The 26,154-nt window shown below is 28.4% G+C and overlaps 2 protein-coding genes across 11 annotated transcripts in view; one reads left to right on the forward strand and one right to left on the reverse strand.

Moving 5' to 3' along the window:
• Positions 1 to 14,179, reverse strand: part of LOC100202335 (kinesin-like protein KIF16B) — a 108,880-nt gene extending 94,701 nt beyond the window's left edge. For 3 of the 10 annotated variants that reach the window (XM_065805801.1, XM_065805804.1, XM_065805798.1), the window contains exons 1-2: positions 13,258 to 13,527; positions 1,571 to 1,673 (exon numbers count right to left, since the gene is read on the reverse strand). In XM_065805801.1, the coding sequence (XP_065661873.1) occupies positions 1,571 to 1,617 (47 nt within the window). In that variant the 5' untranslated portion in view covers positions 1,618 to 1,673; positions 13,258 to 13,527. Of the gene's footprint in view, positions 1 to 1,570; positions 1,674 to 12,885; positions 13,047 to 13,257; positions 13,528 to 14,115 lie in introns of those variants that run through there. The other 7 variants (XM_065805800.1, XM_065805803.1, XM_065805802.1 and 4 more) reach the window with 4 other exon arrangements.
• Positions 14,180 to 23,257: 9,078 nt separating this feature from the next.
• LOC136085497 (zinc finger MYM-type protein 1-like) lies at positions 23,258 to 25,916 on the forward strand. The gene is made up of 3 exons (XM_065806811.1): positions 23,258 to 23,528; positions 23,674 to 24,759; positions 24,853 to 25,916. The coding sequence occupies exons 1-3, from the start codon at positions 23,258 to 23,260 to the stop codon at positions 25,914 to 25,916; spliced, it is 2,421 nt and encodes an 806-aa protein (XP_065662883.1).
• Positions 25,917 to 26,154: the final 238 nt, after the last annotated feature.

Consider the following 26,154-nt stretch of genomic DNA (forward strand, 5'->3'; position numbering starts at 1 on the left):
AAGGTGATGAAGGCATCAACCTGGGGAATGATAACAAGAAGTGTTCCCCAAGGATCTGTAATTTCTCTAATCTTATTCATTATATATATCAACAAATGACCAATGATTTTAGAACACGCTAAACTCTTTGCAGATGACGCCAAGTTAATGGTCAGAGATATGGCAATTTAAACTTAATAATGAAAAATGTTGTATTATGCACTTTGAAAAAAATAACAGCAGTCTCTGATACCAAAAAAGATCTTGGAATTACAATGTCGTCATATTTCATATGGAAAAGTCACATTACCAACTGTACATCAAAAGCTTATTCAATGCTTGGAACATTGAAAAAAAAAATTCATTACATCAACAAAAAATTATTAAGGATACTATATGTAACAAGAATGACGCCTATACCTTAAAAGCGATATTAATGCACTTGAAAAAGTTTAACGTTATGCTACTAAATTGATAGATTCGAAAACAAAGTTATGAAACAAAAATTAAAATACTTGGCATACTGGAAAAAAGACATAAAAAAGGGGCCCTAATTCAAATGTACAAATTATATAAAAAATAAAATAATAAAGAACTAGATAGTAATATTTTTGCCTCATATCAGCCAAAACACAAGCAGCAATAATTTTAAAGTCAAAAGAGAAATTGTTAGAAACTGTAATCTTCGTCATCAATTCTCAACTAATAGAGTCTCATCAATGTGGAACATTTTATCATCAAAAATGAAAGCTTAAACTTATTTAAAATTCGCATTGATAAACAAATGATTTGTAATTTATAATTTAATTTACCTAGAAAAAATAAACAATGTATGTTAAATAATTTTTTAAATTATTATATACATATAATATATATATATTATATAACAATATAATATACATGGTTTATGTTAACAATTTTTTGAACTACTATAGTTTTCTATTATTTTATTATATTATTTTTCATATATTATATATACTTTATTTATACATTATATATATATATATATATATATATATATATATATATATATATATATATATATATATATACATATACATATATAAATATATATATATATACATATATTTATATATATATATATATATATATATATATATATATATACATATATTTATACATGTATATATAATTTATATATGTATATTATTGAAAACATTAGCATTTAGCTGATTTTTGGTACTGCGGGTAACAGTAACATATATACTATATATATATATATATATTTATATATATATGTATATATATATACATATATATATACATATATATTTTATATATATATATATATATATATATATATATATATATACATATATATATATACATATATTTATATATGTATATATATTTGTGTATGTATATATAATAAAAATTTTGAAAACAAATTGTGCTGTATGTTTCTGTTCTCTGTAAATACATATTAGATTATATCTATTTAGTTTAGATTTGTTTTACTCCACACATTATTACCATAAGTCATTCTTTTCAGTTTATTGAGTGTCAATATATAAATGGCCTTAGGATATGTTACTAATTAGTTATTAAGTTAATAATGAAATATAGATACCTTAAACTCAAGGGTCGTGCCCTGACCAACACAGTAACGCTTGTCATGATCTATTTTTTATATATGAATGCAATCCAAATGTTAACTTTTCTTCAGAATATAACTTAAGAAAATAAATACATATATATATATATATATATATATATATATATATATATATATATATATATATATATATATATATATGTATATATGTATATATATATATATGTATATATATATATATATGTATATATATATGTATATATATATGTATATATATATATATATATGTATATATATATATATATATGTATATATATATATATATATATATATATATATATATATGTATATAAATATATGTATATATATATATACCGTCAGATGGGGTAATATGGCTACCATGATGTAATATGGCAAGTTTAGCATTTTTATCAGTTTTTTGCTAAAATCTGCTGAAGTTTTTAACACGCAGTTCCCTCTCTACATACTACAAACTCAATGTTAACTTGTCGTTTTAATGTTTGTTACAAAAAAATTAAAATAATAATTCTCTTGTTATTGAGTGTTTTTCGCATTTCATAGTTTTAGTCTTTTCAGATTTTAAAACGCTAATTATTGCCAAACAAATATTTGAGAGGCAATATGGGAAAAATTTTAACCAGACCTCTATGAGCTATTTAGGTAAGTAAATTTTAAAACTCAAAGCATTTACCTTGAAGTAAGTGGGGTAAATAGGCCATTTTAAATTAGGGTAATATGGCCACTTGTGATTTGGTTGATAAATTAATCAAATTATTATTTTTTAAACCAGTTGCAATATACCATGCACATACAAACCAAAGGAAGGTTATACACACAGTAATCACCCCATAGAGAGAGTAAACGAGGCTATGAAGCCCATTGCTGCTGGTATTCCAATTGAAAGGGCCTCTGAGACTTACAAAGTTTCCAGATCAACTCTTAAAAATTATCTATGTGGTAAGACCAAAAATATATGAACACCTTGTTGAACTGCTTTTCTTGTTGAGTAAGAGCTTGTCATTACTCAAAATTGAGCAATAACAAAGCACTTCATCAGCAGGATGAAGAGCTTTGGGATCTGACTGCATTTATAACTTCATAAAAAGTATCCTTTACCAAAAAAAGTGATTTTCTCTGGACAAGATTAGGCTTATAGATTTTTGAAAAGGCACCACAACCTAATTTTACAGAGAATTGTTCAGAACATTTTAAAGAGCAATGCAGCTGTAAATAAAGAACAACTTGATTTTTTTTCATCAATCTGTACAATCTGCTCAAGGACAGATTGTCCTTTTAATGTAATGAACAATGATAAGACTAATATAAGTAAAAACCTTGGCTTCAAGAAAATAATTTACAGAAAGGCCACAAGACATCCAGATATCATTATAAAGATTGAAATGCCTTTGCAATTTGTTAGGACTTATTGTATTTATTGTATTTGTATTTTGAACTTAGTTTTAAAAATCTAGTTTTTGGATTTGAAACATACTTCCTTTAAATTCATAAACATGTATTGCAATGTTTCATTGTTTAAATTAGATTTTTTTGTTAAGTGGCCTAGCTAAACTATATTTTGATTTTTCAAAAATGATTTTCATTAATAAACTTTAATTAAAGTTTTAAAGCAAAATTGGTGATTTTCACATATAATGTGCATCTTGTATGAGTAGTTTTTGAATAAAGTTTACAAATTTATAGCTCTTATATAATTGAGATCTTATGTAATTTTAGTTTTTTTGTATTTTATTTGATAATCTAGTTCTATGATTTGCAACTTTCATTAATTTCTTAAACATATATTGCAATGTTTTGTTGTTTGAATTAGCTTCTTTTGTTAAGTGGCCAAGTCACCCTATTTTTTGATTTTTAAAAAATGATTTTCATTAATATGTTGTGCTTAAAGTTTTAAAGCTTTCATGGCTGATTTTAAAGCTTTCATGGTTGATTTTGAAGCTTTCATGGTTGATTTTAAAGCTTTATGGCTGATTTTAAAGCTTTATGGTTGATTTTAAAGCTTTCGTGGCTGATTTTAAAGCTTTCATGGTTGATTTTAAAGCTTTATGGTTGATTTTAAAGTTTTATGGTTGATTTTAAAGCTTTATGACTGATTTTAAAGCTTTAATGGCTCATTTTAAAGCTTTATGCTTGATTTTAAAGCTTTATGCTTGATTTTAAAGCTTTATAGCTGATTTTAAAGCTTTATGGTTGATTTTAAAGCTTTATGGTTGATTTTAAAGCTTTATGACTGATTTTAAAGCTTTATGACTGATTTTAAAGCTTTCATGGCTGATTTTAAAGCTTTCATGGTTGATTTTAAAGCTTTCATGGTTGATTTTAAAGCTTTCATGGTTGATTTTAAAGCTTTATGGCTGATTTTAAAGCTTTATGGCTGATTTTAAAGCTTTCATGGTTGATTTTAAAGCTTTCATGGTTGATTTAAAAGCTTTATGGCTGATTTTCACATAAAATCTGCATCTTGTAGGAATAATTCTTGAATAAAATTACTTGAATTAAACTTACTTTATGTAAATACCATTAAATTAATGATGAAAGTAATTAAATGGTATCTTTAAAAAAAACTTAATTTTAAAAAAAATTTATTTTCAATGTTGTTTGATTTTTAAAAAAACAAAAAAAAAACATTCAGAATCTTTTTATTTTTAACTTTTTTCTGCTTTTATTATTTAACATATTGTTTTTCATTTTTGTTTTACTTGTTTAGGAATTAGCACAGCAGAGTGTACATATATCAACAGACAAATTGGTAGAACATGCGAGGAGTACACTATATGTCAACTGACAAATAGGTAGATTTTTTTTTTTTAAGTTTTTTTAAGCGTTTACATTTTATGGGGAAAAGAGTTTTATGGGAAAAAGAGTCAATTTCGCAAATGAGGAACCTACAGAACCTAAAAAAACAAGAGCTGTATCACAATTAGGTAATATTAAAGTATAATTTGTTTAACACATAAAAATATTTGTTTTAACTCCTGATTAAATAAAAAGAGAATATAAACAATTTTTTTTAATAATGCACAAGCATTTTAGGTAAAATTATTGATTTTTTGAAGTAAAGGTATAACTGAGCTCCAAATCTTTATATTAATTTAGATGCTGGAAGTGTAATTCCTGAGTCGGAAGTTTTTGTCCCAACTAAAAATGTTAACTTTCACAAAGCAAGCTCAAAAAGTAGATATCAGTTTAGACCAGCATAGTTCAGAGTAGAAAAGGAGATAAGCAGTGAGGGTCTCATTACAGCAACAACTTTCACCAGTATAAAGGTCGGTCTCAGCATTCGAGATCAAACCCTTTTCATTGCAAGCGTAGTAAACTATTTAGGAGGAGATGTTAAACAAATAAAGTTAAGCAGAGAATCTGTCAGAAGGCAATGTTAGATACGTTTTTAAAGGATATTAAATAAAATAAAGAATGTTTTAGGAATGATTACAGGCAACTTGTTGAATATTTGGCATATTATTTGAACGTTAAATCTGGGAAATTAAATAATTTTCACATCTATCAGCTGGTACCTGTCACAATGCAAGGTTTATGGCCTATGCAATATACTTTCTAATGCTCGATATGACATCCACAGTCATTGAATATCTGATTCCTGAAAAGAAACATAAGGTCTAAAGGGTAGCATTTATTGTTGCTATTTATTATGGACCTGCTTTTCTTAAATCAGGCAAAGCAGAGCATGCTTTTCTAAATGATTTTAATGCATTCAAAATTGCTGAAACAATTAAAACAGAATGGGATTATGAAATTGGAAACTCACTTCAGAAAAGCATGAGTAACCACACATGGTATTTGTCTCCTAAAGTTGTCATACTATCGTTAAGTGATCCTCATATGAAAGCAGATGTTTATTCATTGAAACTTTTAAAATTTCCAGTTCCTGGGTTATCAGAGATTTCTGTAGTGATAGTCAATTAGAGGATTTAATTACGAAGGAGAGTTGGCTTTTTTTAATACTTACAGGTAACACTGAATTTGTTCGACTTAGTGGCATACTTCAATTTCTTAGCGCTAGATTCATACACGCATTTCACTCAGTTAGTTAGCAATCTTATTGTGACCAAAGAAAAAACTTTGTTCACTGTTCCCACAATGAGGATCAGAGACAGAACATTCTTTTGGTAGTCAGAGAACACAGAAAGCTAATAACAAAAGATATGTCGCTTAAGGAACTGGTAAAGCTGAAACCTAGAGTTGAAAAATTAATGTAAAATAATAGCTAACTGTATGAAACTATAAACAGTGTTTTTTTTCTTGTAAGATCAAGCAAAAGTTTGGTTATAAACAAATTTTAACCCGTAAAAATGACATAAAGTTCAGCCAATCCTCTTTATTTAAAAAATAATATGTAGCAATTCTAACGAACAAAAATGAGTGAAATTTTGTATTTAGACTAACTGAACATTGTTAAACAGGATAAGCAACTGCGGTTATTGATTTTCAAAATTTCATTTTTTGACTCTACTTTGTGTCACCCTAATGTACATGTACCAAAATTAGCAATTAGAAAACACTTTCCTTATAAAATTATTCAACTTATAAAACCAAGAAATTTAATAATAAGTTTCAAAACTTTTTTTTTTAATTCTAACTTACTCCCAAAAAGCTGCAAGGGTAAAAGATAACTAAATCTATTCAACAACATTTGTAAAGTAGTCCAAGATCATCTGTACTTTTTTTTACTCCAACAACATCTGTCCAATATCATCTGGAAATTCAATGACCGCTAACAATATTTTTAGGAAGATATAACTACATCTGGTAGTATTTAACCAAGTCCAATAACATCTGAAAGAATTTCCTTCAGATGTAATTACATCTGAAAAAAATCTTATATGTAACTACATCTGGTTAAAATAATATATTTATAATTAATATTTTTCCCAGACGTAAATACTGAAAAAAAATCATATATGAAACTATATCTGGTTAAAATAATGTATTATTATTTTATATTTTTTTCCAGATGTAACTAAGACATGTACCAGAAAAAATCTGCGCAGACATTTTAAAGGATATTTTTTTAACTATCGTATTTCAATATTGAATGCTATATATATTTTAAAAGTACATATATTATTATACTTAAATTTCACTTAAGAAAGTTTGTAAAGTTTTGTACATGAGAATGCACTTGTTTTGAATTTATTCGCTAAAGTTTAAACAGAAATCTCCGGTTTTCTGTTTAAGGTATCTTTCACTTTTTTACCAAGATCTTGTCTAACAAAACATTTTTTTCTTCCACTTCCTGATTTCCTTTTGATTGTACCAGTGTCCTGAAATTGTTTCACAACGCTCTGCACTGTTCTCAAAGCAACCTGCAACTCTTTAGAAATTGTTTTGTTTCATACACTAGGATTTTCAACGAGAAAATGCAAAATTTATTCTCGCTTCTTATCTTGATTTGATTAAATTTTATTAAAACTAATTGTTTAAATAACAGAGTTGTTTAAATTTTTGAATAACACTAATACAATGACATTTTAAAACAATTAGCTGTTTAAAATGATGCAACGTTTCCGTAAACACCACATCAGAACACACGCAGATTTTTTCTGGTACATGTCTTACATCTGGAAAAAAACATAAATATGTAACTACATCTGGATGTAGTTGCACAGATGTTATTATACTTAGATAATTGAAAAGATATAGCTACATCTGTAGTAATCGTATACTTTTTACACAGATGTTATTATACATCAATGAAATTTCAGATGTTGTTGAACAGATGTTTTACACCTTGGTGTGTTTACAGATGTTGTTGGACAAGTGTTATTAGACATACCAAAAACTAATTTTTTTACCCTGACCCGCTGCAAACATTATTTTGTTGGGAGATACTAGAAAACAAAAAATGGAGTTATAAAGCAAGGAAGCAGTTGACAGAAGACTTTAAAAGTTGTAGATTGTATGAGTCAGGAAAACATTAAGATGAAAGAGACTTTGGGAGGAAAAGTGCAAGAAAAATTATATGAACCAATGTTTTTAAAGCATACAGGCACAGATTCAGTAAAAGGTTGTGACTTTGCTGAATGACGAGTGAAGCGAGAATGAGTTTTGGTTGATAGAACAAGAGATGATAGTTCCTTTGGCACAATTTCTGTAGCCATTTTTCAACACATCACAGATATTTTGTCTCAAAATACAAACTACAAAAAACTTACCTTTATCTAGATGACATTATTATACATGGATCTAATCAAGAAGAACACAGCAAAAACCTCACAGCATTTAAAATAACAGCAAATGATTTTGGAATGAAAATGAACAATCAAAAGTGTAAGTTTTCTCAAACCTCATTCTGTTTTCTTGGACACCTAATAGAAAACAGAATGTTTTCTATTAGGTGTCCAAGAAATGAATGAAACCAGATCCCGAAATGAATGAAACCAGATCCCGAAAGGTGCCGGGCCTTACAACAATATCCTATTCCAAATAACATTGAGCAATTAAACAGCTTGATAGGCTTCTTTGCATACTATGCTCTTTTGGATCCCTAACTGCACCAATCTAACTACCGTTCTGACTAATTATCATGACTCAATAAGCAAAAATATTCCACTTTCAGATGAAGTTATCTCGGCCATTAAACAACCAAAAGACCAAATAACCACTGCATCTTTAGCTACAACTTACCCAAATAATCTACTTAAAATTGAAACCGACACATCACACACTGCTATTAGTGGAATGCTAAGTCAAAAAGGAAGACCTATTGCATTCTTCTCCAGAGTCCTATCGAAGCCTGAAAGTCGCCAATCTGTCATACAACAAGAAGCAATAGCTATTATGGAATGCTGTCATCGATGGAGACATCTACTGTTTTCTACTCTGAAATTTAATATTTTAAAAGATCCAAAAAGTCATTTCCTTACTTTTTAATCCAGGACAAATTCCCAAAATAAAAAGTGAGAAACAAGATACACGATGGAGCTTAGAACTATCTGAATATCAGTTATTTCATGTCGATCTAGACCAGAAAATATTCCAGCAGATGCACTTTTTAGATGTCTTGCCATAAATATTAATCTTAGTACACTACCACAATTCATATCAAACTATGCCACCCAGGAGTAACACAATTGAACCACTACTGAAAGACATGGAATTTACTTTACACTACCGGTGAAATTAGAGACTATTGGAGATAATTTCTGACTGTCAGGTATGCTCAAACCAAAGTTTTTTCAACCCCCGCCTGGTTAACTCATCTCCTCTACTAAATCATGGGAAAGACTCGCTATGGATTTTGTTGGCCCTCTTCCCTCAAAAACAGGGAGCAAATACCTTTTGGTTATAATTGATGAGTTTTCCAGATACCCGTTTGCATTACCTTGCTTCCAAATCACTTCTGATACAGTAATAAAACATCTTTTAAAAATATTTTCTCTCTTTGGCACCCCTGCTTGCATTCACTCGGATTGCGGTACTCAGTAAAATGGAAGAAAACTAAAAAACTTTCTTTTAAGCAACGGTGTCAGCAACACACAAACAACACCATATTGACCACAGGGGAAGGGGCCATGTGAAAGACTTAACTCCACAATCACGAAAACAATAAACTTAGCTTTAGGAAGTATTGAAATAGAAAAAAATGACTGGAAACTGGTACTACCCGCAGCTCTATCTTCTATTCAATCACTACTCTGCACTTCAACAAATTCTAGTAAACACAACAGACTATTGGGCTTCAAATGCTTAACTATTACTGGTGTTGATCTACCTGACTTCCTAGTAGAATCAGGTAGTACTGCCCTACATAAAAATCATCTCTAATTGAAAGCAGACCCACCAGTCACTTTGCTTGAAACTATATCACCCCACTATGTACATATAAAATATATGAATAGCAGAACTGACACTGTATCAACATGACATTTAGCACCATGTGTCACACTACACATTAAAAAAATAACCCAACCACCTGAAACCTTTGATACATCAATTTCACCAAAAGAAGACAGTTCAACAGTTACAAACACTAGCAATAACTTTAAAACTGATGAAAATAACCTGATATGACCAACTGATAGTCATCTTCCATCTGCTACTAATGATTTACCTTCTCAAAATAAAACAACTACAAGAACCAATATTACACCATCCATAACTCCATATCCAAATGTTACTACAACCCAAAACTTACTAGTAAACACAAACCATCGACATTGTACAAGAAGACCACCTTCAAAGCTCAATTTGTAACAAAACATAACTAAAGTCAAAAAATATATATATAAATATCTGTTGGAAGGGTGGAAGACTGTGATATTGTGTTGTGTTATTGTTATAATGTGTTATTATATTTATATTATGTATATTGTGTTCCTTTATATTTTAGATAATATAATAATAACCTTACTACTAACTTACTTGTATTAGTCTTGATCGGGTCTACAAGAAGCAGCAATCATGATAGTATTTGTAGAAAAGAGAAAGATATGAAACCATAAAGCAATAAGAGAGAGGTTCATGCTTGGCTGATAGCAGATCTAACTATATTTGACTATAACTGAAAAGAAAAAGCATCATTAGAAGAACAACCCCAAATATGACAACAGTAATCCATGCAGGGAGGAATAAGAGATTTGTAGAGGTAGAGAATAGAATCAAGAATAAGAAAATGGCGAGCAAGATAAAGAGAAGCAACCTAAGCATTGCTAACTTTACAATCGATTGTATATATGGTTTTCATGAGAGCTCAGTAGCAAACAATAATCCAAGAAGACGTAAAGAAAAGAACTCAGTAAGAGGGTTGCCAATCATTAATATAGGAATGTCTACAGTATTGAAATAGTTGTTTACAGTAAAAACTGAGTTTTGTTTGAATTAAAAATTACAAGCCACTGCAAGCCCCAATCTGTTACAGAAGTAAGATCAGATTCCTGTTCTAAGTAATCTAAAAGAAAAAGCTTTTCATCAAAACAGGAGTATAAAGTTGAATCATCAGCAAATAGAGCCGCCTTAGATGAAAAGATATTAGGAACATCATTAATGTAGATAAGAAACAAAACAGGACCAAGGATAGAACCTTGGGAATAATGGAGCTTAGCGTCAGACAGCACATTTTTAAATTGATTTCTTGCAATAATAAATAGGTGTTTGTTCTCAAGAGAGTTGTTCTTTTGAAAAAGATGAAAAAATTATTATGATAAGATATAACAGCTGCACAAGAAGGTGAAAATCATGGAGTAAAATGAGGCTTGACTTGGAACCAACGAGCAGAATAAAAGCTTCCATACCTTCCTGAATCCAGGAGGTTACATAGAAGGTGCATTTATCAGCAGAGAGAGAAAAGCCCAAGAGCTGTCATGAAGAAAATCATGAAAAGATACTTAGTCAGCTTTAAGTTAGTAGTAAGTAGTGTGATGATATGATCATAAGAAGGAGAAATACAAGATGTAAGAGTTATAGAGTTCATTGCATGGTCGGAACCTCTTAAAGGAGAACAAGGAGAAACTGAATACAAGCTAGGGTCAAAGACAACATACAAATCAAGGAGTGAAGGTGTCGAGTTGCTGTTAGTTGCAATTTAATGTCAGAGTCAACAGTTTCAAAACTTTTATAAAATTTTCATAACTCAAAGACAAATTCAAATTAATCAGATTGATGGCTCAATGCTGCACTTGTTTAACTATTTCAGTCATTTTTTAGATACGAGGACCAAACTGGTACTGAAAATTTTATAAAAAGGATGAATAAAAGACAAAAATTTACTGAATAAAAGAAAAATATTTACTTAAACAATTGGCAGTTCAATTTTGTAAACTATTTTCTCACTTGACTTAACATTCTATTAGTATTATTTGTTGCAACAATATCTTGACCTTTCCACCTAGATTTTTATATATTTTGATTCTGATAATTTAATGACATTAAAATAAAAAGGACTCTTATTGTTGTTAACTTCAGTTAACTTTAGTTAACTTTAGTTTACAACAAAAAATTTATCAACATTATAAAATCTTACAAACTTAGAAGTTAATATTCTGTTCATTTAAATGATGGATTTAACTTTTCTGTAGACTTGAAGAACATTTTTCTGAAATTACCTTAGATAAAATATTAGAACTGTCCACAATTTGCATTCATTCACTAGTTTTCTTGGTAGACCAAATAATATACAAAATAAACATCAAGAGCAAATCACTTACAAAAGACAACAAAGATCTGAGGCAAACCACTGAAAATTTCAACTCTCACAGAAACAACTTCTATGGACAGTTCTTTTTTCTTCTATTATTTAGAAAAGTTTTTATCTATTTTGAACTAAAACCTGGACCTTTTGACAATGTTTTGTGAAAAACATTGTCGAAAGCTTTAGCAGAACCTAGTATCACTACATAAACAGGAACCTCATTGCTGTTGCAAGAAGAAATAAAGTTAAGTGTTTCTAACAAATTTGTGTTGGAAGTTATATACTATAGGTAAATAAATATATGCATATGTGTATATATAAATATATATACATGTATAATATATACATATATATATATATATATATATATATATATATATATATATATATATATATATATATATATATATATATATATATATATATATAGATATAGATATAGATATAGATATAGATATAGATATATAGATATAGATATATAGATATAGATATATATGTATATATATATATATATATATATATATATATATATATATATATATATATATATATATATATATATATATATATATATATATATATATATATAGATAGATAGATAGATAGATAGATAGATATATATATAGATATAGATATATAGATATAGATATATAGATATAGATATATAGATATAGATATATATATAGATATAGATATATATATAGATATATATATATATAGATATATATATATATATATATATATATATATATATATATATATATATATATATATATATATATATATATATATATATATATATATATATATATTGCTTCCTGATGAACCTACTGATGGTGAAACATTATGTTGAAGATAAAAGATAGATAAGTGTTTTTACTAATTTATATATATATATATATATATATATATATATATATATATATATATATATATATATATATATATATATATATATATATATATAAACGTGTACATCATACGTACATATATATAATAAGCAAATACGCTAAGCAAATAAATAAATTTGTAGTATACTTAGTAATAGAAAGTATTTATATTATAAATACTCATTATTTGTTTTGTAAAAAAACTTAATTTCACCTAATAATGTTTAAATGTTGTTAATTTATAAACTTATTACCTTCTTAATGATTAACTGAAACATATAAATATTTGTAAAGAAAAAAATTTGTTAAGATTTTCAAAACAAACTGAAAAAAAATCGTAGCTAATTCTAAGAAAACTCTTTATTTATGTCTATTTAATTTTCCTTTTAACGCGGAAACTCGGTGAATATTAAGTGTCTAATGTTCATATTTTCTTTGCAAGTTTTTTTTGTTTTTGTTATTTTTGTTTTTGTTTTTTTTTTTTGTTTTGTTTTTTTTGTCGGCGTGTTTTGACGGTGTCTTTTTTATGTTTTTTTTTTCAAAACTTAAACGTACTCACTCAATAAAATGTGCGGCACTTGGTTACTAAATATTTAATTTATTAACTAATAAATGCAAGTACCTACCTGCTAATGTGATTAATCGAAATGATTTATAATGTTTTAGGTGTACTTAAAGGTTATATACGGGATACTCCCGATAAGTGTCACGTTTTTCTCTTGCGTCAGTGAATTAAAGGAGAAAATTAGACTATCTTTTAACAAAGCTATTCTTTTGATTAATATCATCTATAAAAATTTTGAATACTGTGCTAATATTCTAGGTCAATGCAAAAATTTAAGTACATCTTTTTAATGACATTTAACATCTATACTCAAAAATTTTAAATACCGAGCTCATTATTGTATGTCAATGAATTTATATAAGAAATTTGAGCACAGCTATTTTCGATCATGTTTAACAATTGTACTCAATAATTTTAAAGTTTACACAAAGTGCAATTTTTAAAAATGTAACTTTTACCAAAAATTAGATTTAAAAGAAAAAGAAACAATAAAATATTTAAAAGTGAGTTTCCAAACTTAAAAAAAATCTTCCAAAAAGATTTATGTTGAAAAAAAACTTTTATATAAAATAGAATCATCCCTACGTAAATGTTTATAAAGGGTGCAATGAAAAATAACTGGAAAGCAAGGAACGTTATATAACATTACAAAACGTTATGTAACATATACCTTGATAGTTAAAAATATAATTTTATATGCCGTAAATTCCAAAATTACGAAAATTACGAAATTTAAAATCATGAAAATTACGAAATTTAAAGTTACGAAATATAAAATTACGAAAAAATTACGAAATACGAAATAAAATTACGAAACGCCAATTATCAAAGTTTAACAGTCATGATTTCAGCAACAGAGAAGTTTCATTTTCTATTGTTAGGAAAACAGATAATAAAAAGATGTTAAACAAATTCATACCAGCGTTTAAGTGTGTCTAAATTATTAAACTGTTGACTTTTTAAAAACATTTTTTCCACATCTAAAAAATATAGTTTAAAATTATTATATTAACAAAATTGTCTAATATACTGCAATAAACTTATATGCAAATCAATTTTTAAAATAATTAACATAAAGATGAAAAATGTAGGTGACAGTGCATTTGGATAAAACTCTACAGTGTTTTTAACAAGTACGTCTGTCACTTTTTGATCAAAATAAAAATTTTAATATTATATCAAAAAATTGTTTTTTGATTTAATTGGCTATTTGAACAATCAAATGTCTCAGTTATATGTTAAAATTTGATGAATAATAGCTAATCTGGACAGTCAGTATTAATCTTTGACGATGTTATGGCTATGAAAAAAAATTTAATCAACTTATTCACTCAACAAGGGGGCATCCATAAAGTACGTACGCAGTAAAAGCACTGATTTAGGACCTCTCCTCCCTTGAACGCACCTATATGCTTTTAATAACCCCAACCCCCCTTCCTTTGGCTTACGTATGCATTATTTATTACAAAATAAACCCCTCTTTCAGCAACGCACAAATTTTTCAAATCATTTAAAATAAAAAAACTATTAGTTATTCAACATTTCTCTGTTACATAACATAGATTTGATTTTTTAAATTCGTGAAATTCAATGCTTTTGTTTTAAAAAAAAAAGAAATAAAGTTTTAAAAGAGATAAAGCCGCGTCCATACTTAGATATATAGATATATAGTACGATAGACAGTGAAACCGCTTACGTGCTCGCTGTCTTAAACCCCCCCCCCCCCTTTCGAAGAGCCTAATTAGAATTCAGTTATTTGGTCTCAAAAAATACTTCCGGTTGAGTTCATATAAGGACAGAAACCCTGCTTTGATAAAAAAAGGTTTGTCAACGCGAATCGACTATTTTTTTATAAAAATGTTGTATGTAAACTACACAGTAATTGGAATTTGTGTAGTATACCACACAGTAATACAAAAAGGTCCTCATGTAATATATGATGATATAGTTTGCTTTACTATCCACTATTAGTTTTTTAAAATTACTTTAAATATTTATTCTAAGTTATTGCATTTTACGTTGTTATTCACCTAACATAGTTACCTAATCTTTACTCTGTAAATACAAAGGGAAAGCATTTGTCTATAAGATTTAATTAAAATAAGCAAAAGTTCACTTACTTATGTCAACCTTGAGATTAACTGTATGTCAGCGCCGGATATCAAGAAAGATGTTTTATATTTTTAGAAGTTAAAAGTATTTAAAAGTATCAGTGGTTGAAGTTGACAAGTAAAACTTGATGAGAACAAGATAACTAATTAGGGCTGTAATAGGGTTGAGTCTGGGTTGCGTATCAACGGACCCGGACCCAAACTCAATTTAAAATTGACCTCTTATTTACATTTGATGAAAACATGACTTCATTTTTAACACATCTAGTACCCATAGACAAAAGTCTTCATCAACTACTATATTTTATTCTTTCAATTGAATCTATCGAAATTTACCGCCAAACTATACCAAACTATACAAAATCATTAATACACATAAAGAAACTGTAATAAAGATAATGAAAACCTTGTAACTATTAAACTCTATCCAACAACCAACTCAGAACAACCATGGAGTATCTTTTTCAATAAACCTTAAACTAGTATCAACAATAATATACCAAAATCTAACTTTAAAAACATAAAATGATCAAAATGGGTTGATTCTCAAATAATGAACTAAAACTCACACAGTAAAAACATCGTCATTATATATTGAACAGAGGTAATGAAAAAAAAAAAAAAAAAAAGAGAATTGCATAACAATATTGATCTAAATTCAGAAAATATTAAAGCATACCTCCTGAATCTAAGCTTATCTAAACCACGAAGCCCTGAGAAACAACATCCAATAACATTTAAGAAAACTAACTTTCAAATGTCTAAATATCTAACCATTATTTTTTAAAAAGTCCTTGAAAGTGGTTTAATGCCCTAAATATGGAAAGATGCAACAATTTCACACATCAAAGGAGACAGATCAAAACCAATCAGTATAACTTGTATCTCAATAAAAAATTTTGAAAAAGTAATACAAAAACATATAATGAAACACCTAATTAACCACAACTTAGTATGCACCAACATGGACTTCGCCCAAGTTGTTCCTGCTTAACTAACCTTCTAGCTATAATTGATTATTGTGCACTCTTACTTGCTAATAATATTACTATAGATTTACAACATTTACTTCGATATAAAAGCTTTTGAAAAAGTTCCACACAAATTTCTTATTTCTAAACTTGTAGCTTATGGTATAAATGAACCAATACTATGTTGGATAAAAAACTTTCTGGAAAACTCTAGACAAAGAGTTGTTGTAAATGGCAAATTCTCAATCTGGGTATCCGTTGAGAGTAGATTTTCCCTAAGGCTCCGTCTTTTCAGCGTAACTTTTTATGATACAAGTCAATGATATCCCTAAAATATTAAAATCAAGAGCTGCTCTTTTCGCTGACGATACCAAAATCTTTCATTCTATTGAAATATTCAACTTCTGCAAGAATTAAAAAACAATATTGACGCTCTTGTTATATGTCTCAAAAATAGGGAATGAAATTTAATACTTATAAATGCTCTGGACTACATCTAGAACACAACAACCAATCCCATACTTATACTATGTATGATTTAGAATAAAGTATGAGTTAACATTAAACCCGAAAATAATAAATCTGCGTAAACACTTTAATCTCGTTTGCGATTTAAGTGTTTTGGCAGATTCGAATATCATTTTCAAAAGCACTTCTATTCAAGTCAACAAAGCAACGCAATTTTTAGATCTAATAAAAAGAACATTTTCATCTTATCCAGATTTATTATCGTTCAAAATAGCTATTTTCAGTTCTACTCCGCTTTCACTTAGAATACTACGGATCAATTTGTAAACCGCAGCTTATTAAAGACAAACAGCAGATGGAAAATGCATTAAAAAGATCTCGAAAACGATTCAAAGGCTTATATGACCTTGCGCATGAACAAAGATTGTTAGCACTAAATATGACAAGTATGAAATATAGACAATTTCGTGGAGATCTAATTAACGTCTTAAAGTGGTGCAATAATTTATATGATAGAAGTCTATTTAAAATTGATAGCCAATTTAATAATCATGGTCATGTATATAAATACTCCTGTTGTTTAAGTCTACGTAAGAACTCTTTTTGTAGAATAATTAGTAAAAATAAACTCTTTTCCTAATGACATTGTAACGTGTCATCTTTAAAAAACTTTAGGATGCTTCTAGGCAATCGTCTCAAAAACAAACGGCTTTTTTATGACTGATCCACATTTATATTTCTATTAGTTTATAAAAACTCTAACATTGTTAAATCAATATATAATCAGGTTGGCAGGCAATTTTCGCTTTTTCAATTTCTTATAAATCTTAATGATAAATTAAAAAAAATAATAGCAAAAATATTTATATTTGGGTTACACAAATTTACCTCATATAATAAACTAATCTGATATACTCACACAATCAAAATTACTTTCTCGGATCTGTTCCATCAAAAATTTAACATGTTATTTATCTTTAACAGCATTGATATAATTTCCAAAAATTCTTTTTGTTAAAATTTTAGTTTGAATTGTTCTCTCACTATAAATAATGTGTTTCAAACTGACAAGGGACTTGCCACCACTTATGTGACAGAATTTTCCAAATCTTCATTATAACAAATCACTTTAAATATGAGCATTTAATTTAAATTTGTTCTTATCTAATTACAGATTGTCAATGAATAAAGCTTTAGAGGAAGTACTGCCCCCCCCCCCCATATAATTTTTGTTTCTACGAGCCTGTACTGTAAGAACCGGCTTCGTTTATGAATTAAATTTTCCTCAATATCTTTTAAACAAATGGTTTTGTGACAGTCAAGACATTTCTATTGACAAACTAACCCATTACTTTCTCAAATCATCAATCAAAACAAAAAACTTAGAGCAACTCATCACCAATCTATTTTAAAGTACAACCAATAACACAGCCACAATCATTATTTATTACTAAAAAGAAGTTACAATTAAGTATACATAGCTTAGTGATATTTAGTAGAGATTTTGATTTAAACGTCTTTTTCAACACTGAAGCCGTCACATTGCAAGTTTGTACAGAATTATTTTTATCTGATAAAATTAAATGCAGCATTGATTTCATTTCGTTTATTTTGACAGGAATGATAGTCTTGCCTTCCTCTCCGTTTGGAGCAAATGTACACATTAACTTCTAGATCAACGAAACCATTTTTTTAAATTAATCAAAAACAGATGCAGTTGACTGTATAATTGCATTTAATATAGGGGTCATGTAAATGTTTCTATTTTAATCGCCACAGGAGTCAGACAACAGGATTATGACGAACCAAAAAAAATAGCCTTTCTTCAATGTGTCTGTTCAAGCAAGATCCAACGTTTTGGGCACCTCTGCAAGCTTGGCCTTCCAGTAACACGTAACAAAACCTTGATTGCTTTTTTGCACTGTAAATTTTTGTAGGAACTCTTATCAACGACGATGTGCTTTTCATATCAAATATGATGCATTCAATATCATCATTTTATTTTTCAAACAACACGTCAGGATTTAGTGTGACTTGGGCCTTTTCTGCCATGGCCAGATGTTCATTATGTTTTAACATAAGATTCCCCCTTTTAGTGGCATCCTGTTTGTTTCAAAAGTTGTGTCTTTTTTTAGAGCTTTAGTTCTTAAATTGAAAGAAGGATAAAATATTATCTTGAACACTAACGGCATTATCCATTTCTTTACATTTGTATAGTTCGAACAGCTTTGCTAAAGTTATTTAAAGTTATGGAGATAAAAAAATTAGCTTGTATCTTTCCCTACAGTAATACGACGTATGTACAGGAATTTTTTAAATAAGATTAATTATTGCCTGTGTTTTTTCAAAATCAAAAGCATTATGTGGACCCTGTTTTACACATTTTTGGTCATTAATTGGAGCACGTCCACTTACCTTGGACATTGATGTTTGTACCCAACACTTAAAAATTTGAAATATTTAGCAAAACATTGATTTTTAATGATACCACATAACTTTTCTTCACAAGCTGTTTAGATACCTTGGCAGCGGTGTAAGATGTTTGAGCATCATAAGAAGATAGTACCCAATATCTATCCAATTCTAAACGTCGGTCATCGATAAAGAGTTTCTGAAAGTATTTATTTTTGCAAATAAATTTAAAATTTTAAAAACTTTTCTGGAGAAAAGCCCAAGCCAAAAAAAATTCTTGTTATCATTTCTATTTGTCTATAAAAATAACACAACTTGACAGGGTTTTCTTACATTAAAGAAAGGCTATAATAATTCACAAGATTGTTAGCGAACAGTAACTATCATAGATTTTGTTGTCTACGTTTAATAAAGGATTTATAATTACCTCACAGATATCAGCAAACAAAGAAGGGTTTGCAATAAAGTGATTATTACTGATGTCAGGTATTGCAGTAATCTGAAACAAAGATCACAATACGTTATATAAGCATCAAATTTTATTTAGTTGATGATAGTAAATAAATAGAGTATGCTATCTATGTCAAACACAGATCTTATATTTACTAAACATCTTATTTTTAGATCTTATTTTTATCTCACAGTTATTATCGATAAACAATATGATGTGTATGCACTGACAAAGTCATTACAATTCTCAGATATATTTTAAAACTAAATATCAAAATGTTGGAATCAAATCTTATATGTATGTAATAGTATGTTGATATACAGTATTTTAAAGCAAGTTGTACTTACATCAATAAAATTGTCCGATGACAAGCTTTTAGTCTATATGTAGCTTAGTCTCTATGCAGTCTTAGTTTATATTATTTGCGTGACATACAATTTTACCTCGGTGAGTTTCCGATACAAATAGCATCCATTTTAGCGCTATTCTGTTTCAAAACTAAATAAATTCAGTTTTATTAAGACAAATATGTATATCATAAAAAACAAAAACATCGTGGGATGCTGTGCTTGACAGCAAATCTTCTGTGAGTTTTATACAATCCAAGGAATTACTATTTTCTTTCTCGTTGTCACTTGAGAGTAGCAATCTTTCAAAGTATTAATTAAAGGTGGCGATCCCAAAGTAATCCATCACTTTGGGATCGCCACCTTGAATTAGACTACACGGACTCTCAACTCCTGCAACACCTTGTGGCGATGACGTGGATTTTGACACTTTGGACCGTCTCCGAATTAGCATTATACAACATTTTAACAAACAAATCTACCATAAATCTACCACGACTAACCGTATTTATATTTATGCAATAGTAAATATTCAAACAATAACTCCTTAACGCTTTAAAACACAACAAATATAATTTATGTATTTTCAAGCGATAAAGAGTTTTTGTTTATTTAATTACAAAACACATTGTTTATTTAATTACAACACATATTTAATATGTATCAAGATTAGTTACATTAAAAAGTTTAGGCCGCTTTCCGCTCACTACGATCAATAATTATACAATATTGTAAACGTTGATTTAATATGACTTAATATTTCAAAAATAAAATATTTAAAAATTTTTAAAGAAATACTCTTCACTAGTTATAAAAATAATCGAATTTAAAAAATTTCAAAAGGATACTTTTTGAAAATTGGATTTTCAAAAAATAAAATATTCAAAACATTAATTGAAAAAATTTACTTAAAAACTTGAATGCATTAAATATATATATATTTTTTTATACAACTTCAATATCGTTGCACATCGTTACGTTACAATTACATAATATAATATATTGCAACGTAAAAAATAAAATTATATATAACATAATATTACCACGTATCATAATAAAAAGTGGTTTAACAAATATAGCTAAGTATAACGTAAACTAATAGTGTTTCTTATCATAAAAACATGTTGTTGTAAAGGAAAACTCGTAGAAGTCTGTGAAGACTTATCATCGAGTACCTCTTTAAGTGGTTAAATAAAGTCTATTTTATATTTATATATAATCAGAAGTGGTTAAACAGTATATAGTTAGTGATACACATATATATTTTAGTATAAATTTTGTTGCTAAGTTTAATACATGTCAATATAATTGTTGATATTAAGTATGAGGTGTTTTAATTTATTTTTCAAGTTGGCAGGATTATTTAATACTTTAAGTTCTATATTTTTTGATATTATTTTGTTATATAGGTACGGACCCCGGTAGGAAATAGAAAACCGTGAGAAATTTGTTGTTCTTTTAGGCAGTATGAAGTTGCCTGTTGCTCTTGTTATATATCTATTAGAGTTAACTTGAAAGAAATTATCTAAAAAATACGATGGGACTAGTCCAAGTTTGTATTTAAGCATGAATAGTACATTTTGGTAGATGTTCATTTGGTAAACATTTAGAGCATTCAAGGTTTTTAATAAGGGTTCAGCATGGGTGAGTTTATCTTTATTATAAACTAATCTTGATGCGTGTTTTTGAATAATATAAATAGTACTCAATTTGGATTTGTGTGTACTTGCCCATGTAATATTAGCGTACGTAAGATAACTTTGGATGTAAGAAAAATAAAGGAATTTAAGATTATGTTGGGACAACATAGGCTTAACTTTGTAGAGTATCCCAATTTTTTTTGAAATTTTGGTGTTTATTGTACTTATATGGGCTTTCCAAGATAAATTTTCGTCAATAAGGATCCCAAGAAATTTAGTTGTTTCTGTTTTTTCAATGTTTATCTATTTTTAGCGAGGGAAGGATAGTTGGTATATTAATTTTTTGTTTTTTGGAATGAAACAGTATGTATTTTGATTTTTCTGTATTTAGTGTATATAATTTAGTGTATATAATTTATTTAGTTTCAACCATATACTTAATCTTTTAAGCTCTTTGTTCATACATTCATAAAGATCTTTGATTGAGTTCGAGGAATAAAATAAGTTTGTGTCATCGGCAAACATGATGACATCAAGTTTATCCGAGACATTTGTAAGGTCGTTAATATATAGAAGAAACAAAAGAGGTCCAAGAATGGAACCTTGGGGGATACCGCACTCAACTCTTAGTAGTTTTGAGTGTTTATAATTATCTGAAAAAACACATTGTTGTCTGTTACTTACAGTGGCGGATCAATGAGGGAGGGGGGGGGGGGCTATAGCCCCGAGCCCCACAATTTTAGGGGCCCCGATTCAAAGTAAATAATTTTTTATTAACTCTGAAAATTTATTCTTTTATTTTTTATTTATTTTTTTTTTTTTTTTTTTGCCGTTAAATAATATATACAGTTTCGAAGCACATAAATAAAAATAAATATTGGCAGGGCAAGAAGAAGACTAATTTAGCCTTATCACCGAGCCCTATTCTCACGTATTTACAAAAACCGTAATATTTAAATATCTATAGTTAACAAACTATTTATAAATAAAAAAAAAAAAAATAAAAGTAAAAAAGTAAAATAGATAACAATTCCTTATCATTTAAAGAAAAACTTAAAGAATAAAACTTTAAGGAAAGAGTAAGATCATTTTTTCAGAATAAGAAAAAATAATAAGATATTATCATTTATTTAAGAATTAAAAATTTAAAGTAAGATTTAAAAATAAAAAGTAAATAAATTAATATACACCATAGAAATAACAAAAATAAACTAGTCAACTTCATAGAAATAACTTAAAACTTATTAACTTAAAAGAGCCAAAGTTAAATTGACTAAATTGTCTGAAAACAAAAGCACAAAAATAAAATAACTGTCAACAAAAACGCTGCATTATATATTTTTTCCGGTCTTTGACAACGATGGCGCGCAACTACTTCTACAAAAAAAAAATTACTAAATTAGTAGCAGCGCCTTATAGCAATAATTGAATGTAACATTTGTACAAATTGCTACAAAAACAATTCCCTTCGGAAAATTAATAATGACTTAAATAATTATATTGTTATTGAAAATGCATTAACGATTGCAATTCTACAATTCTTTTGTACTTCCGCACAAAAGAGTTCTTGTGTGAATGCATTTAATAGCTGAAGCGCTAAATTCGTGAAAGAGAAAAAAAGAACAGTTTAACACTTTTTAGGTTATACAGTTATAATTAAAATGCTAAGAAAATATGAAAGTGGAGCTTGTAAAAGAAGATTGAAGAAAGAGAGAGAGGAAATGGTAGCTAAACTTCCGAAAATGACAAAGTTTTTTTCATCAAACCAAACTATTATGCAATTTCCACAAACTGTAGATAATAATAAAAACAATGAAAGAAAAAATGAAAACAATAACACGGAAAATGAGGTAGCCTGCCAAGGTCCTTCAAATGAAATTCAAGAAGTTGAAAGTGTTGAATCTGCAATGCATAACAATGAGCTTGACTCAGGTACTCCAATTTTTCCTATTTTTAATAACACCTCTAACATCTGCTAAACAAACAATTTACTTTTTAGGCAGTTAATATTTTTATTCTATAAATTTTCACTTATTATTTTTTTATTAGGCTTATTTATTATGATTTGTTTTCCTAGATCCCATTCTACGCGAAGACCCTGCTTTATGGCCATTACAATTAAAGGAAAATGAACGAATGAAGTATTTAAACAAGGGGTATGCTTTTTTTCAAAATAAAGACTCTAATTACGAATCTTCGAAGCGGATGTTCAAAAACCAGTACAGATATTATTCGGTTAAATATTTTCAAAAAGTGATGAATAATGGCGAAAAGTGTGACCGAAAATGGTTAATGTTTTCTGAATCCACTGGATGTGTATTTTGTTATGTTTGCAAGTTGTTTTCAACCGATTACGACAACGTATTTGTCAAAAGTGGTTTTTACAATTGGAAAAAAGCTAAACAAACTATTTTCGGCCACGAAAACAGCAAGGAACATATTCAATGTATGATTAAGTGGATAGAATTCATAAAACAAAATACTCATGTCGATGAATATATGGTAAGCCAGATTAAAAGGGAATTTAATTATTGGTCTGCAATCTTAAATAGAATAGTTGCGGTTATTCGTTTTTTAGCCGGAAGAGGTTTAGCATTTCGAGGCCATAATGAAGTTATAGGATCGTCAAATAACGGAAATTACTTAGGCATGTTAGAACTGTTGACTCAATTTGATCCAGTTTTAAAGCAACACATTGACACTTTTGCAAATAAAGGCAAAGGTAATGTAAATTATTTGTCTAAAACTATTTGTGAAGAGCTAATTGATATTATGTCTCAAAAGGTTTTAACGCACATTATTACCGAAATAAAAAAAGCAAAATACTGGGGAATTATCGTAGATTCGACTCCTGATATTTCTCACGTGGATCAACTTTCTCTGATATTTCGTTATTATCTAAATGGCCACGTGTATGAACGATTTTTTTGTTTTCTACAAACTAAAAGCCACGACGGTAAATCTTTGATTACTGACATTTTAGATCTACTGGAAAGATATGATATTGATATAACCAATTGTCGGGGACAGACATACGATAATGCAAGCAATATGTCTGGTAAATATTCTGGATTACAGGCACGTTTAAAAGAGCGGAGTGAATTAGCTTTTTATATCCCCTGCGCTGGACATTCTTTAAATTTAGTAGGGCAGTGCAGTGTCAGTGAGTGTATCAATTCTATCAACTATTTTGGCGTTCTCCATGGTTTGTATTCATTTTTTGTAGCTTCAACGCATTGATGGGATTTATTGAAAGGAAATCATGCTACACTCAAGCGCCTATCAGATACACGATGGTCATGTAGGTCAGATGCTTCAAAAAGTTTGGTAGAAAATTTTGATGGGATTCATGCAGCGCTATGTCATATAGCTGAGGATACAGAAGAAAAATCTGATACTCTTCATGAAGCTTTGTGTTTATTAAATAAGATCACTAAGCTAGAGTTTGCATTCATGGCTGTACTTTGGCATCACATACTTAAGAGGTTTAATGCAGTTAGCAAATTTCTTCAAAAAGTTGAATTAGATTTGCATACAGCAAGCAGTATGTTACTTTCACTAATTGACTTTGTAAAAAACTTACGAAACGACTTTACGAGATTTGAGAATGAATCAAAAAAACTTAGCTCGTTTATTGAAAAAGACTATTCTGATAAGAACAAAAGAAAGGTAATTAAAAAATTGAGCAACGGAGAAAACCAAGTTGATTCTTTAAGCGTATCCGACAAGTTTCAAGTGAATACATTTTTTGTCATTATTAACAAACTTGTGACACAATTAACTATAAGAAGTGATGGTTACAACCACATAAATAAGTTATTTGGATTTCTATCGAAGCTGTTAACTATTAGTTCCATGAAATTGCAAGTTAGCGCGAAAAAAATTGTAGAAGTGTACTCAAATGATTTAGAAGATAGTTTCATATTTGAAATAGAACAATTTGTAACATTATTAAAGTTGCAGCCTCCGGGTTTTTTTTCGCAAAAAAAAGATAAATCTGAGACTGAAAACACATTGATTCCTCTGCATGTTTTAAATTGGATTGTTGAAACCGATATTGTTGATGTATTTCCAAATGTTTATATAGCATATTGCTTGTTTCTAACTATTCCCATAACAAATTGCGAGGCTGAGAGATCATTCTCTACTCTTAAAAGAGTTAAGAACATGCACCGATCAACAATGGTCCATAGTCGTTTAAGTAATATAGCAAGATTAACTATTGAGTCAAAATTATTAGAAACTTTGGATTTCAGCGATGTGATTGCAGAATTTGCGGGGAAGATAAGCAGAAAAAAATCACTCAACTTAATTCAATAAAATAAATATAAAAGTTGTATATAAATAAATATCAGTGATAGCTTTTTCAAGAAAATCTTTGTTTTACTCATTTTTGTCGTTGTTAGTGGAACGGGGCCTCCTACTTTTAAATAGCCCCGGGCCCCGAAAAGTCTTAATCCGCCACTGGTTACTTAGATAGTTTTTGAACCAGTCAAGGGTTATGTTTTTTATCCCATAGCTTTCCATTTTTTTAAGTAAGATATCATGATCTACAGTA

Source organism: Hydra vulgaris, chromosome 09 (assembly GCF_038396675.1).
Source record: "Hydra vulgaris chromosome 09, alternate assembly HydraT2T_AEP".
Classification (NCBI taxonomy): Eukaryota; Metazoa; Cnidaria; class Hydrozoa; order Anthoathecata; family Hydridae; genus Hydra; species Hydra vulgaris.